At 40.1% G+C, this 16,356-nt stretch overlaps 1 protein-coding gene across 1 annotated transcript in view; it reads left to right on the forward strand.

Annotated features, from left to right (window-relative positions):
- The window catches only part of RPS6KA6 (ribosomal protein S6 kinase A6), a 41,223-nt gene extending 26,465 nt beyond the window's left edge, over nt 1-14,758 (forward strand). Inside the window, exons 11-22 of the mRNA XM_054388876.1 lie at nt 963-1,051; nt 1,473-1,537; nt 3,469-3,571; nt 5,415-5,539; nt 5,816-5,941; nt 7,137-7,226; nt 7,900-8,058; nt 9,065-9,226; nt 9,611-9,687; nt 11,132-11,249; nt 13,449-13,589; nt 14,633-14,758. Of these exons, the coding sequence (XP_054244851.1) occupies nt 963-1,051; nt 1,473-1,537; nt 3,469-3,571; nt 5,415-5,539; nt 5,816-5,941; nt 7,137-7,226; nt 7,900-8,058; nt 9,065-9,226; nt 9,611-9,687; nt 11,132-11,249; nt 13,449-13,589; nt 14,633-14,758 (1,381 nt within the window). The remainder of the gene's footprint in view (nt 1-962; nt 1,052-1,472; nt 1,538-3,468; nt 3,572-5,414; nt 5,540-5,815; nt 5,942-7,136; nt 7,227-7,899; nt 8,059-9,064; nt 9,227-9,610; nt 9,688-11,131; nt 11,250-13,448; nt 13,590-14,632) is intronic.
- Nucleotides 14,759-16,356: the final 1,598 nt, after the last annotated feature.

The following is a 16,356-nucleotide window of genomic DNA, read 5'->3' on the forward strand; positions in this document are numbered from 1 at the left end:
GCAGGTGTATAATAAAGGTTACACCAGTACAATAAATTAGAGCAGCATTATTTACCACTGGTGGTTATGCTCTGCTACTGTTCCAGCATACCTTATTTTGTAAGCAGCAGCTCATTGGGTGTTGCTTTGTGTACATATATATGGAGAGTGCACTGATGTGCTCACATTTTTAATATGAAGTAACCTCAGTTACAACAGAAGCTGCCTAACAAGACAAACTGGACAAACTAGTGGTTAGTAAGTGAAGCTGTTGGGCAAATATGTTCCCATCTTTGTATGTGCTTAGCTAACAAAGTTTCCTTTAGACCACAGGCAGGGCCTCAGGCTTTTTGAGGGGGTGATAGGGAAGAGGATGAGTTTGGACTTACCTCAACTACAGTTAATGGTGATACTCCCTGTGAAAGCAGATGGGTCAGATCACTGCCCTCACCTGGGCCTCGAAGTGATGCAGCAGTTCTGCAGAAGAATTTCTTGCCTTAGTGTGATTCTTTTCATAAACCAGCTTGGTAAAGTCAGTGAAGTTTTGTCTGGTGGCTTAATGAGCTGCTCCCTGGGGCTCTTGCTTCAAGAATTCACTTCAGGGGCAAGTAATCTGGGGTATGGTGAGTCTCTTCTGGCACTGATTCTGGTAGATATATTTTGGTGCTAAGTTCCTGGTGACATGAGGATACCTTTCAAAACACTTAGTGTTCCTGAGATAACTACTTAACTCTATATTAGTATAAAACTAATTTTCGGGGGGTTAGGGGTTTGGATGGGGTTTGGGATTTTTGGTCTGCTGTGTTTTCTGTTTGGGGGTTTTGTGTTGTCTTTTTTTCTTTTCAAACCTCATATAATAGAAAACTTTAAAGCTGCTGAGTTAAATGTGTACTTAAGACTTTGGAATAGATTCTTGATGCATCAAACTGAGCAGTAAAATCTCTGTAGACAATTTTTCACTTGCTTGTTCTGTTTTTCTTCAGAGCAAAACTTGGAATGCCTCAGTTCCTCAGCCCTGAAGCACAAAGTCTCCTGAGGATGTTGTTTAAAAGGAACCCATCAAACAGATTAGGTTGGTTCATTTGTTTGGATCTTTGATATAAAAGTAGTTGGGTTGAGGTACTATTTGAGGTAGTAGCTAAACACTTAGGCTTTGGATGGTCAGTAAGGATTTGGGTTTAGGTACTATTTTTTGTTAGCTTGGATCACTACTTCTGGGGTTTGGCTAATGCCTGATTACCTTCATGGACTCTTAGCAGTAAGCCAAAGCTTTGACAGTATCAGAGCAAAGAATACTGACTCAATCTTTTTGTACACTTTTGCCTCCCTGATGACTTGTACTTGAGTACTTTACATCCTTGGAATGTTTCTGTATTTACAGTTCTCCCAGATAACCACCTCTATGCAATTTTTTAGAAATAAACCAATTTTTTAGTGCCATCTTGGAAGAGCTTACCCAACATGTGTTTTAATAAGGTATTTTCTTTGTTCAGGAGCTGGTTCAGATGGAGTTGAAGAAATCAAGAGACATCCTTTCTTTTCTACTGTTGACTGGAATGTAAGTACAAAACAAATCAGAATGATAAAGCTGGTTGTAATTTGTTTTGTTGCAGCATAAGTATTTGCATCTGAATAGGGCTCAACAAACACTGCAGTACTGCTGACTTACATTCTGGCTCCTACTATGAATTTATTTGGCATCTGGATCTGTATTATTTATGGTATAGAGAGTATTAATTATAAATTGTTCATTTACTTTTTAAATAATTAAGAGCTTCAACATTCTAAAGCTGAAATTGTTTATTAGAACATTTGTGGTTGGAAGAAGATGCTGGTGTTCCCTGTACAGGAATTTTTACTCTTCAGTAAATACCCATCTAGTGCTTCCATGCAGAGCAAACAAACTCACTGTGACTGCAATTCTCTTGGACTTCTTTCTAGTTAGCCCCAGCACACTCCTATTTTATCAGTCATAGTCCATTCACAGCTGAAGTATTGACTCTGGTGCTCAGAGATGATCAGAAGTCTGTACAAGTTCATGATTGGCTTGCTTGCTTAAATTTTTAACAAGCACCTTGATCCTTTTCCTCTGTGGTTCTCTAATCTCTGAGATCTATTTCTCAAACCAACGCTGCTCTCTATCAAATAAATCCACTCTGAAAACACTCCTTTGCTGTAATGCCTACAAAAGTATAGGCAGAAAGAACAAAATGTTGCTCTGCTGACAGGATTGCCTGCAGTGCTGGCCAGTAGCATGCCTATGTTTTTAAAGCCTGATATCATTATCCTTCTATCTCTTCCATTTACTTCTGAGAAGGTGTTTTTCTAGCTGAATTTATGCAGCATCTACTGCAGAATCCTGATTTAGCAAGTGGTGTTTTCAGTAACAGAAAAACTTCACTGTTTTGAGTACCCTTTGCCAGAGAAGGCTGTGTTGTTATGGCTTGATTATCTACTTCTGATGTTGAAATAAATACCAGCAAGGAAATTTCTGGGGTTCTAACACTTCCTTTTTTACTATTAGACAGTGCCTTGTATTTCTGTCATTACAGTGATGTTGATGACCACTTATTTTATTTCATTTCTTTGAGATGAATTCAAGGTCCTTGTTGGTTGTTTTTGGTTTTTTTTGGTTCTTTTAAGGAAATATATTTTATGTCCTTGTGCAGGAAGATTAAATGAAATGAACTTGCAAAACTAGGTCTGAATAGATGAGAGAAATGCCAAGAAAATATTTTCTAAATTTTGCATCTTTAGGCTTTGATATCATTTGACACCAATTTTTTTCTTCCTTAAGTCTAAAAGGGACTTATGGCTGATGTGAGGTCACTTGGGCAATGTAGTTTTTTCTATAGCAAGTTGAGTAAGGAGGAGCTGTTGTTCTGCTTTCCCTTCCTTCCCCTTGACTTATTTTAGTAGACTAGGAAAAGCCTGAAATAGAGCTTTGGGAACTGGCAGTTCCTTGCCAAGAGGGCCACGCCTGTCACTTGTGAGAGGCCTTTGTCTGGACCCAGAGTAGATAGGTAAAAGACTGCATTCTATAGCTTCCCTTTGGAGTGGGTTTGTCAGAGTTCTGCCAAAGCAGTGGTGAACTAGGTCTGAGGTGACAGAAGGTAGCATGTGCTATGGCTTTTCTATGCTCTTCTGAGTGAGCCAGAGGGTGAACCAGTGGTAAGGAGCAGCCTGCTGCTGTGGTTTTAATAGTTCAGATCTGTTAGATCAGACAGATTCAGAAGAAAGAAACAGAGCTGTATGGTGTTTGACTTGTTTGGTAACATTTTCCATAGCATCTCAAATAAGAGGTACATGAAAATAACTCAGGTTTTCTGCATATGTTTGTGGATTTCTACTTGCTTTATATTATTCGCTTTTCCTGAAAGCTCTTAATAGAAAAACGTTTGAGATGCTTTCCCTTTAGCTTGGCAAAATAACAGCAGCCATAGAAGTTTCCTTCACTATTAATTTTATTACTTTGTCCTTACACTTCAGAAACTGTTCAGACGAGAAATTCAACCCCCATTTAAACCTGCTTCTGGAAAGCCAGAAGATACCTTTTGTTTCGATCCAGAATTCACAGCAAAAACACCAAAAGGTAATTGTGCATGGTTATAAATAATTGCTGGGGGCTGTGGGACAAAAGGAGTCAAACTAATGCTACGAGAAGCTTCATAAGAGAAAAAGTGAGGAAATTTAAAAGGAACGGGTCCAGCAGAGTTCCAGTACTTTGAAGGAGTATGTTCTCCTTGGCAAGTTCCTGTTCTTTGAAATAGTTTGATAAACTTTGATTCACCAAAAACGTAAGGGGAGGGAGGGGAAGGGGAATATTAACAGCTGAATTATGGCTTCTAGTTGCAGTTTGAAGTCAGACATGCAGTGTTTTTAGGGGGGAAATATTTAATACTGAAAGTAAACTTGCTTGCAGCAATGATTATTTTTTAGGGTGAATATTCCACTGAAAATAACTTTTAACTTTTTTGCGCCTGGCATCATGTAATAACAATTAAAATTATTATTCTCATTATTTTTTGTGGAACTGTTCCCCTCACTACCCATGCTGGATTTTACTTTGAACACAGTGATTCAAGGGTAGGGTGAGGAAAATGCACAGTGGGCTGCATAGCTGTACTACTAGGTCAGTTGTAAAGATGTCTTAAAACATTTTCAGAGAAGCTTATAAAATTTAGCTTTAAAATATCTCTTGGAAAGTTTTGTAGTGCAATAATTTAAGTCACTGAACTTGGAAACAAAGTGAGTGCAAACACGTATTGCCTGGTATGGTTAAAGTTTCACTTCAGGTTTTCCTCTGTGAATTTTTGTCTTTGCTGCTGCATCCAACTTTTAAAACAGTGTCATGTTTGTTTGGAGAATGTCTGTGGTTCTGATGAGCTGTGTAGAATTACCTAGCTGTGCCTACTGTGAGATTTCAAACTGAATTCAGAGGTGCACATAATACTTGGCTCTGATTATTCAATAGTATTGCTAACTGAAAATTCTTGGGTTTGCCTCACTTCTGCCTTGCCAGCAGCACACATACCACTGAAGCAGTAAAATCTGTGGGCACTCCTCTGTGAGGCAGCCCTTGAACATAAGGTTGGTCTCTTTTTTTGTATGCTCACAACTCATGCAGTGCTTCAGTAAACTTCTTCCTGAAATCATGTAATCATACATTAGCTCCTCCAGTGTTTTGCAGTGTTAAATAAAACCCAGAACACTTGCTTTATAAAGTGTTATTGAAATAAGGCAGATTCATAGGCTACCAGCTTGGAAGGAACCTCAAGGATCATCTAGTCTAACCTTTGAGGATAATAATACAGGTTCAACCAGTTGGCCCAGCACCCTGTCAAGCTCAACCTTGAAACTGACTAGAAGTCTTATTTAACATCCAGCATTGCCTTTATTTGCTTCTCTTCCCTCAAAATATTTCTTCAAACACATCTCTCCTAAATGTTAAAAAAAAAAAAAGGCCTTGCTGGGATTTAGCCATGCTAATCCAATCTATATGGCTCTAGGTTTTCCAGGACTCCCACCTAGTGCAAATGCACAGGATTTAGCCATGCTAATCCAATCTGCATGGCTTTAGGTTTTCCAGGAGTCCCACCTAGTGCAAATGCACAGGATTTAGCCATGCTAATCCAATCTGTATGCCTCTAGATTCTCCAGGAGTCCCACCTAGTGCAAATGCACAGGATTTAGCCATGCTAATCCAATCTGTATGCCTCTAGATTCTCCAGGAGTCCCACCTAGTGCAAATGAACAGGATTTAGCCATGCTAATCCAATCTGTATGCCTCTAGATTCTCCAGGAGTCCCACCTAGTGCAAATGCACAGGATTTAGCCATGCTAATCCAATCTGTATGCCTCTAGATTCTCCAGGAGTCCCACCTAGTGCAAATGCACAGGATTTAGCCATGCTAATCCAATCTGTATGCCTCTAGATTCTCCAGGAGTCCCACCTAGTGCAAATGCACATCAACTCTTCAAAGGATTTAGTTTTGTTGCAACTACTACTGTAGAAGATCATAAAATATCACCACTCACCAATATCCTGCCAATAGTACAGGTAACATTCTGTTTTCTTGGGGAGAGATTTTTGACATGCCAAAGATTGACCAGTATTTCATGTTGTAGTCTGTTCTCTTTTGGCTGGGGAGCCTGCTCTCAAATGTGCATTATTAAAATGCTTCCATGGGGTGTTTTTTAAATTTCAAACAGCCAAGTTGCTGCTTTTCTGGAGGTGGAATTGAAAAGAGAAAAGGGATGAGCAAGTTGGAAACAGTAATGTGACAGAAAGTCTTGTTGCTTTAGATGACAGCTTGTATGTGTTTGTTTTTTACAGCAACTTCATGGAAACAGTGCACAGTTTACTGATGTATACGAGCTGAAGGAAGATATTGGGGTTGGTTCCTATTCTGTTTGCAAGAGATGTATACACATAGCTACAAACATGGAGTTTGCTGTAAAGGTACTTGGAATAAATTTCACTGACAGTTCTGAAATTGTGTAGTCAATTTCCAAATTTTAGATGCATAATTTTTTTTTCCTAGTTTGTGTAGCTGTTCATATGCTGTAAGAAATGAAAAGTTGTGTTTTCTGCCTTTAAATCCTGTATTGGCTTCTGTATTCTGCTTAATGTCTTTATCAGTGATCAGGATGAGGGGATTCAGTGCACCCTCAGTAAGTTTGCAGATGACACTAAGTCGGGAGGGAGTGTTGATCTCCTTGAGGGTAGGGAGGATCTACAGAGGGACTTAGGCTGGATCAATGGGCCAAGGCCAGTTGTATGAGATTCAACAAGGCCAAGTGCCAAGTCCTGCACTTGAATCACAACAATGCCATGAATGCTAAAGGCTTGGGGCAGAGTGGCTGGAGAGTTGCCTAGCAGAGAGAGACTCAGGGGTGTTGATCAACAGCTGGCTGAATACAAGCCAGTATATGCCCAGGTAGCCAAGAAGGCAAACAGCGTCCTGGTCTGTATTTGTAGTAGTGTGACCAGCAGGACCAGGGAAGAGATTGTCACCCTGTACTTGGCACTGGTGAGGCCACACCTTCAGTACTTGGGCCCCTCACTACATGAAAGACATTGAGGTGCTGGAGCATGTCCAGAGAAGAACAGCAAATCTGGTTAAGGGTCTGGAGACTAAGTCTTATGAGGAGAGGCTGAAGGAGCTGAGGTTGTTCAGCCTGGAGAAAAGGAGGCTCAGCAGAGACCTCATTGCTCTCTCCAACTACCTGAAAGGAGGTTGTAGCAAGGTGGGCGCTGGTTTCTTCTCTCTATTAACATAGAATGAGAGGAAATGGCCTCAAGTTGCACAAGGGGAGGTTTATATTGGAAATTAGAAGAAACTTCTTCACTGAAAGGGTTCTCAAACACTGGAATAGGCTCCCCAGTGGTGCTTCAGACAGTGCATTGCCTTCCCTTGTCCATTGGAGCAGAACAGACTGCAGTAATGATATGGTTCTAACTGGTAACAAGGGCAAAAAATGAATTAACAGTAGGATGTGAAGCTGGGAGATGAATTCATCATGACTAGTAAGAAGCAATGAACTCTAAAAATGTTTTTATTCTGTTGTTGAAGCCAGAATGGAAATACAAAAAGAGATTCTTTATTAAATAGCCTTTGGTAAGCCAAATTTTTTCCTGTTGCTTTATTTTGCAGATAATTGATAAAAGCAAGAGAGATCCTTCTGAAGAAATTGAGATTCTCATGCGTTATGGACAACATCCAAATATTATCACTTTGAAGGATGTATGTACCTCTGTCTCTTCTACCTCTATTGCACAGTAGTCAATAAATACAGAGGCAAGGACTTGATTGGTATTTATCAGATTTCTTTTGCGTAGTGAAGTGTCTTAGGAGAACAGTACATTGAGTACAGAGTTAATATCAGGACAGTGTCTGATTTTTGAAATGCCTAATTTCTCTAAATGCTGTTTAGTGAGCTTGAAGTGGGAAATGATGTAAAGTTTAAAAATAACTTATTTTCACTTATTTCAAACGAGTGAGTAATGTGCCAGTAATCTGAGTCTCAAAAAAGCAGTTGTCTGTTGCCCTGTATATGCAGAGTGCCAGCAATTTAAAATTCTTTGTGGAGAGGAAGAGGAATAGACAGTGGTAATCTGCTCTCCTCTTGCAACTGAAGTTCCTAGACTGAAAAATTTCATTCCAAGTCATGAATTACAATCCATTACCTCAGCATCTCTCAGAATGACACATAAGCTGTCTTTATACTGCTTTAAGCCTCCTGAATTGCAGAATGAAATTTGTCAGTAGTTGCTGTTTGTGCTTTCTGTTGGTGTGTGAGTAGGTGAACACTCTAGTCTCTAATTTTGGTCTTATCAGGATGTATAATTGTAGCCAATCTTGTTTTTCATGTATGTGTGTGTTTATATGCATTTGCACTGGTGAAACTTCTTGGCAGGTGTATGATGATGGTAGATTCATCTATCTTGTCACTGAGCTGATGAAAGGAGGGGAGCTGCTGGATCGAATTCTCAGGCAGAAGTTCTTCTCGGAGCGAGAGGCCAGCGCTGTGTTATACACCATAACCAAGACCGTGGACTACCTGCACTGCCAAGGAGTGAGTGCTTTCTTCCAGGGCATAGCTGCTTTCACACTGCTTGGAATTAACAAATGCCTTGGGTTAGGTGGTCTGCTTGGTTTATTTTTATGGCAGAAGGGAAGAAGATTCAGGGTGTTTATGAGAAAGGTGAATGACACAAACAACCCATCCTGTTGTTCTGGCAAGCACTTGACTCTGCTGTTTATGGAACAGCAGATACTTGTTGCCTTATGCTTGTTAGCAAATGGTTGTGCTAGTTTCAACTGTATTAAGAGCAGTGTGGCTGGCAGGTCAAGAGATGATTCTTCCACTTTACTCTGCACTTGTGAAGCCCCCACCTTGAATACTGCCACCAGTTCTGGTGTCCCCAGCATAAGAAGGACACAGAGCTGTTGGAGAGAGTCCAGAGGAGGGCCACAAAGATGATCCAAGGGCTTGGAACACCTCTGCTATGAGGATAGGCTGAGGGAACTGAGGTTGTTTAGCCTAGAGAAGAAGACTGTAGGGGAACCTTAGAGCTGCCTTCCAGTAGCTGAAGAGTTCCTACAGGAAGGTTGGAGAGGGACTTTTCATAAGGGTCTCCAGAGACAGGACAAGGCAGGGATGGTCTGAAGCTGAGGGAGAGTAGGTTTAGACTGGATCTGAGGAAGAAGTCTTCAGTATGAGGGTGGTGAGAGTCTAGAACAGGCTGCCCAGGGAGGTTGTGGATGCTCCTCCCTAGGGGCATTGAAGGCCAGGCTGGATGAGGCCCTGAGCAGCTGAATCTAGCTGAGAGGTGTCCCTGCCTGTGGCTGGGAGGTTGGAGTAGATGCTCTCTGAGGTGCTTTCCAACCTGAGCCATTATGTGATTATGAGCCGTCAGGCTTTTTATGTGACATTACTTGAACCAGAATTTTTTGTTGCTTGGAAATTACCTAGTAATGTAGAACTGTTCTTAACCACATTAATCTAGAGAACAGTTTTTATAAAGTGCAAATGACAGACAAACAACTTCTAACAGATTTTAACTTTCCTCTTTTTAAAGGTAGTGCATCGAGACCTTAAACCTAGTAATATTTTATATACAGATGATTCAAATAATGCTGATTCCATAAGGATTTGTGATTTTGGATTTGCAAAACAACTTAGAGGAGAAAATGGACTGCTTCTAACTCCGTGCTACACTGCAAACTTTGTGGCACCAGAGGTATCTTAAGCTTCTGGTTTCTCTGTATTGGTTTGGATGCATCAAGTACTTAAACTTTCTAGCAGTGCTTAAAAAAAGACAAGCAGAAAAACTTTGGTAGTTTTCCTTAAATATAACTATACCTACTTTATAAACACTGTTGCATATGTTTATGATAAACTTGCTTTAAAAATAGCAGAGTCCATCCTCAAAAACAAGATGTAAGCCTGTTGAGAATCTTAAAGTGATGTTGCTTTGGGAACAAGAAATATTGTTGGTAGTAACCTGTATATTAAAAAATAATCACAGCTCTGAGATTGTCCTGAGACCTCCTTGGGCTGTGTAGTGCTATTGCTTTGGGGTGCTTTTTAGTATGAGAGGTCATTAATACACTTTGTTTTATAGGTTCTCATGAGACAAGGATATGATGCTGCTTGTGACATATGGAGCTTGGGTGTTCTTCTTTACACAATGCTGGCAGGGTGAGAAACCCTTCTTAGCTTTTTTCTTTACCTAAAATCCCAGCAGGCTGCAGGAGTATATGCTGTCATTAAAATGGCAAGAGGTTGCCTCAGTGTGTGAATGCAGAATGGCAAAGACACCAAAGTGGAACAGGAAGCTGTAAGTAAATGCAGGCATAAGCTAGGTTTATCTTACAGGTAGGTTCAAGGCTTCTCTCTTCTCTAGCACATCAACTGAGGGATGCCAAAGACACTCTCCAGGTTCCAGGAGATAATTTATTCTGTGGAAGTATGTGTTGGTTTTCTTCTTCTGCCTCTTGTCTTTCCCTCTCTAGCGCTCTTGTAGTCCGCCTTTATGTATCTCCTTCCACAGGCCTGACTCTCAGCCCTTCTGTAGAACACACTAGCTTGTAACCCCTTAAGTCTTCTAAACTTCTGTTAAGCATTGTGAGGTGCTTGGTTGCTGAGTGATAAAAGATTTTGCTCTGACAAAAACAGATTTTTTCCTAATGGGTGAATACTATCTAATGGAAATTGTTCCTCCTGATAAAATGTATACTAGCTAATGTAAAATTACTACCATCACAGTTCTATCATCAAAACTCAGGTTGCTGTATAATTTCAGTGCAGATATGCAGATATTGGGTTGTATGCTCTACAAGCACACTTGAGAGTGATGGTCTGAACAAAAGGTATGGCAGGGCAGAAGTGTGGGGAAGGAATGGTCCAGCATTAATTCCTGGTTTTCTGTTTTGTTCCTCTTAGGCTCATCAGCTGAGAGACTTGAACTAACTAGCTGGGAGGGTGCATAAACCTCTGTTGATGATGCTGGTTAATCTTTCTTCTATGCAGAGCTTTCAAAGTACTAAGATAGAATGCATGGAGCATAATTATTGCTGGCAAGCTTATTTGAAATCTAAAGGGTGTTAAAAACCTCAAAAACCAATGATTTTGTGGTTTAAGCTTCCCAAACTCACTTGAATAACCAACTACCATGAAAATTGTCTTGAGCTTTTACCTAAATGATAGATTTTTCTATGTCTTACTCATTCTCTAATGAAATGCACAGGTCCTAGACATTGTATTACCCCAGCTTTATTGGGCTGTTCTCCTAGGGTGCTGTTCCAGCTTTGGATTGCTCTACATGCTCTGGTAATCTAGCAGAATTTTTCAGTCTCCTCTGTTTAATTTGAAAGTCTGTACAGATTAGAATATGTTATTAAAATAATAACTTCAGAAATTCAGATTAAAAAGATACCTTATTTCTTATACTTGGTTAGCCACAATTATGAAGAAAATAATACAGTTTGGAAGGCGAAATGTTAATATAAGAAGTATTTAATACTGTGTAATGTGTCTCTGTCAGCAGTGGTATATCTACTCAGTAAAATCTTGTGAATCATTCTAATTTCTTTCAGCTTTTTGCTATAACAAAGTGCTTTGGTTGTATTTTTTCTTTCAACAGCTATACTCCATTTGCCAATGGCCCTAATGATACTCCAGAGGAGATCCTGGTACGAATAGGCAGTGGAAAATTCTCTCTAAGTGGAGGCAACTGGGATACTGTTTCAGATGCAGCAAAGGTGTGAATGTTTTGGTTTGTCCTTACATGTTTGTAGAATTCAAATTAACATTTCATGAATTTTATGAAATAGACTGGTCTAACACAGTAGTTTTTCTATTATTACCTGTGAACTTTATTGCAATGAAGGGCATCTAGTCCAACCTTCTGCTCAAAACAGGGCTAGCTGTGAGATCTGAGCAGATAGCTCAGGGCTTGATTCAGTCTGATTTTGGAAACCTGTGAGGGATGGAGACTGAACAGCTTGCATGGGCAGCCTTTTCCAGTGCTTGGTTGCTGTAGTGAGGAAAAAGCTTCTTAATTTCAAGCTGGAACATCTTTTGGTTTACTTTATCCTCTGTCTCCATTCCTCTGTCCATGCTGACTCTAGGATTGCCAGTATGCTTGGAAGCTACATCATGGTGGTAGCTCAGGTTCAGTTTGTCTATCAAAACCTCCTGGTTCTTCTCAGCAAAGCTGGTCCCCAGCCAGTTAGTCCCCACCCTGTACCTTGCCAACAACTTCTTCCTTTCCAAGGGCAGCGTTTTGCATTTGTCCCTGCCAAGTTTTGGGTGGCTGCTCTGCCCTCAGACTCATTAGCTCTTTCCCCATGCCTCCAGTTTGGTGCCCCACTGTGAACCTAGCAACAATGCACTCTCTTCCTTCTCTCAGGTCACTGATAAAGATAAGTAAGATAGGGCCTAATACAGACTTGCAAATTATCAGTACTCTTTTTTTTTGTTCTTTGTTTTTGTTGGATCAAAATGAAGTATTTGTGGGATTCCTTAAATGGAAGGAGGACTTTGTACATTTACCTGTTGTATTAGCTAACCAGTCTTGCATTAATGGGTCAGTTTTTCTGTAGAACAATTTCTTTAATGTTGTTCAACACAACTCATCAGGTCTTCTGTCTCCAGTAATTCCAGCAATTAAGTACTTTATCAGTCAAATATATCTGGATATCTTGCCTGAAATCTTCATCAGCTGCTGGAGCAGGTCCAGAGGAGGCCAGAAGTTGATCAGAGGGCTGGAGCACCTCCCCCATAGGGGCAGGCTGAGAGAGTTGGGTGAGAAAAGAAGGTTCCAGGGAGACTTTAGAGCAGCTTTTGCAGTACCTGAAGGTGGGCCTGCAAGAAAACTGGGAGGGGACTTTTTACAAGAGCTTGTAGTGATGAGAAGGAATGGATTGAAGCTTGAGGAAGCCAGATTTAGACTGGAGATTAGGAAGTGAGGGTGGTGAGACACTGGAAGAGGTTGCCCAGGGAGGCTGTGGATGCTCCCTGTCTGGAGGTGTTCAAGGCCAGATTGGATGGGGCCTTGAGCAATCTGGTTTAGTGGAAGGTGTCCTTGCTGATGTGAGGGGAGCTGGAACTGGGTGATCCTTGAGGTCCCTTCCAACCTAAACCATTCTATGAATCTATGAATCTCTTCTTAGATGTGCTGTATGTGTTCTCTGGCTATGATGTTGGCCTGCTCTGTTGGTATTTTTCATGAAGCTTGGCACTGATGCCCTGATCCTTTCAGTAGGAGTGAATGAGAGCCCTTGGCTGATGCTGTCTTAGCACAAGTAATTCACTTTGGTGTATCTGAGAATGCTTAACAGTTTGTACCTAAAACAAAGGAACATTCTGTCAGCTTGCTCATATTTTGTTTTCTTTCAAGATACCTCTGTCCCTGTTCTGTGCCCTTCCCACCCAGCTCTTCTTTTGACCAACAATTGTAATTAGCAGTTTATTGCTAATGATTCTAAACAGGCAAAACCAAGTGTCCACTTCTATTTGCTTTATTTTTGTATAGGTCTTAAAGGAAAGAACTCTTGGATAGTTCATTGCAGTGTGTGAATTCACTTGCAATGTGTAGTCAGCAGACTCCAAATGTGTAGCCTGAATGAGAGATGCTTGCAAATAGCTTTCTTCTATAAAGTCTGCCTGCTAAATTTTAATAGGATTGCTAGTCTTCTAAAGATTATGTTAACAATAAACTGAAATATGGAACACAAACAACAGTAGGTTTCTTTACAATAAAGGCTTGCTCTGTTAAACTGATTAAATAGTACAACACATTGTTCTCAGACTTCTGTGGTGTCAAGGCACAGAAGGATCCAATTTATCTCTTGATTTTTGTGTGTGTTTGCATTATGTTAATCCCTGCCACACAGGGTACTTTGCTTTAAAGTCTCTGTAACGTGATTTTAACTGAAAAATGTGTGTTTTTTATTCAGGACTTGTTATCACATATGCTTCATGTAGACCCACATCAGCGGTATACAGCAGAGCAAGTATTAAAACATTCGTGGATAGCCTGCAGGGACCAGCTGCCTCATTATCAACTAAACAGGCAAGATGCACCACATCTAGTAAAGGTAAGACAACCTGAAGGCTGAATGTTGCTTGAGGAATTGGGTCACTTTAAAAAGCAGTAGGCAGAATTCTTTTTTTTTTTTTTTTTCCCAGCAAAGAAACTTGTTTTCTCTAATACACACATATTTAAATGACATAAGGAAACAAGTTATTGGTGATCTTTTCTTTAACCTGTACTTAAAGAAAGATATATTTTTTTTTGAGTGTTTTCTTTTCAAAGATTAAGACAGCTTTGGCCATGTAGAAACCTGAAAAAAGCTATCAGGGATGGAGACTGCCACAAGTCTCCTACTAAGGAAATCTCTTGGAATTTGTTTCTATGACTGGCTGCTGTTGTGCTTTCCCAACATAAATTAATAAACTACACTACAGCTTTTTCCACCAATATTTTTATCTCTGTGTTTCTGATTCGTGATAAAAATATTCTACTGCATGCAGCTGGCTTTTAAATTGACTTCATTAGTTCTGTTGGATTCCAAACCAAGACCTGTGATAGCCAGTCTTAATTGTGTTGTCTTCATAAGTCAGGACCTGAATAGCCACTTAAAGGGGATGCATTTGATAAATTGATGCTAATATTGCTTGGAAGACACTAATTCTGACCTGCAGGAAAAGATTATTCCTTCATGTCATGTACATAAAAGTAGTAGACAAAAAAAAGAAAAAGCAATACCAGATACCTGTGCCTAGAAACCTGAAGGATTCATCAATGAATGGTGTGGGTTTCTTCAAAGCAAACCAGACAATGTGCATGGGTGATCTATTGGAACAGGCTGTCTACAGAAGCTGTGGAAGCTTCAACCCTGGATGTGTTTAAAGCCAGGTTGGATGGGGCTTTGAGCAGCCTGGTCTAGTAGGAGGTGTCCCTGCCCATGGCAGGAGGGTAGGAACTAAATGGTCTTTCAGGTCCTTTCCAAACCATCCTCTGATTCTACAACCTGTAGTAAGTCCTGGTTTAGAGTTAATTAACAATTTATTATTAAATGTCTTCATTTTCAGGTAAGAATGACCTTTACAACCTTTTATGTATTTCTTTGTCCTCTAGGGAGCCATGGCTGCTACGTATTCAGCACTGAATCACAAGACATTTCAACCAGTGTTAGAGCCTGTTGCAGCCTCAAGTTTAGCTCAGCGACGGAGCATGAAAAAGCTAACATCAACAGACTTGTAGATCCACTGGGACACCTTAGCAGACTGAAGCAAGGGGAAAATCCTATAAGTGGCTCTGTTTTGCCTGACCTGTGATCAAAAAAGGCATCTATGGTTTCCTGCTACACTACTTGAATTCTGTAAAAGTCGTTTTTTTAAAAAAGAGAAGAAAAAATCCACAGGTTCATGCTGTGTTGTTTTACAGGCCATATCTGTTTAATTAATTTAAGCATCAGGTACACCATAAGGAATTTCTCTACACTGTCCTTTGAGAGGTCTGTTGCAAATATTCTTTCACGTTCTGTATAGTTTTGCTGAGTTCATTCAAAAAAAAGAAAAGGTTTAGGGGACCGTTGCCAATGACCAAGTTGTACATAAAGTGTCAGTATGAGTTTTCTTTTTCACACCTTCAGACCCTGTTGTGAAAGTCACACTCTTAACTTTGTAATTGGGCACTTAATGAATCCAACTTAATTCATTTAACTTGTTTATTACTATTATGAAAAGCTGACTAATATATTGTGCTAGTGTTAAATGCGTTAGTGTTCATTTGGGAGGTCTGTTTGCTTGGTGCCAGTAACTGACAAGGTGATGAAAATACAAACAAAAGGGATGTGTAAGACGCTGTACTTCACCTATCAACTGTATTTGATCACTTATGACCAAAAAAAACGTCCAGACTGGTTAACAAATGGCCTGTTCCAGGGAAATGAATATTTCTAGTTGTTACACAAGTGGGCTTGTGTCCTGCACTGAGCTGTGTGTATAAACTGTCAGAATTAAGGTTCTCAGTATTGGTACCACTTGAACAACATCATGCAATCCAATCTTTATTTATATTGTCTACCCATCAGTTATGTTACTGTTTCCTTGACAGGCATTTCCACTGAACATCCCCAATATTAAGTTGTGTTTGGCATGGAAGACAAACTGACACTTTATAATAACCAACTTGGCACATGGATTTTTACTTCCTATTTATTTGACTTCTAGAGAGCGTCGCTTCAATCTGAATCTCTCGCTGCATGTACAAACATTACAGAACATAAATGCAACATTCTATTTGCCTGACTGTAGGAGTAGCTTGGGAAAATAAATAAGACTTGCAGAGTGCCCAGGTAAGAGAATTCTGTCCAGGGGATTTCACAGGTATGGACAAGTGACTGACAAGAACCTGTTGGCAGCACTTGCTCACCCTCTGTCTTGGTGTTATGACTTCAGCTGTTTGTAAATGCTGTGCTGGACAGAAGTTAATTTCAGGGCCAGAATGATCTGGGGATTTTCTGACTCCAAACCAGTGCTACCTGCTCGTAGACTAGGAACTAATGTGGTCAAAGATGATAAGCTTAAAAGTATTTTCAAAAGCACTACTGTGCAGCTGTACTGTCATAATAGGATGAGCTACAGAGAAATCAATTAGTGGCAGACAGACTGAAGTTTAGAGAATCCAAGTGACCAAAAATCGTGTGTAGTTCAGATTTGCTGTCATTGAATTTCCTGTTCCAGGTACCTTTTGGTAGCCAGTTAGAAGACACCTATGATGGCACAACTCATCATTTTGAGACAGGAGAAAAATCTTTCAGGAGAATTCTGGCCCAACCTCTAAGAATAGTGGTAGTA

The sequence above is a fragment of the Indicator indicator genome, chromosome 17, assembly GCF_027791375.1.
Source record: "Indicator indicator isolate 239-I01 chromosome 17, UM_Iind_1.1, whole genome shotgun sequence".
Taxonomy (NCBI): domain Eukaryota; kingdom Metazoa; phylum Chordata; class Aves; order Piciformes; family Indicatoridae; genus Indicator; species Indicator indicator.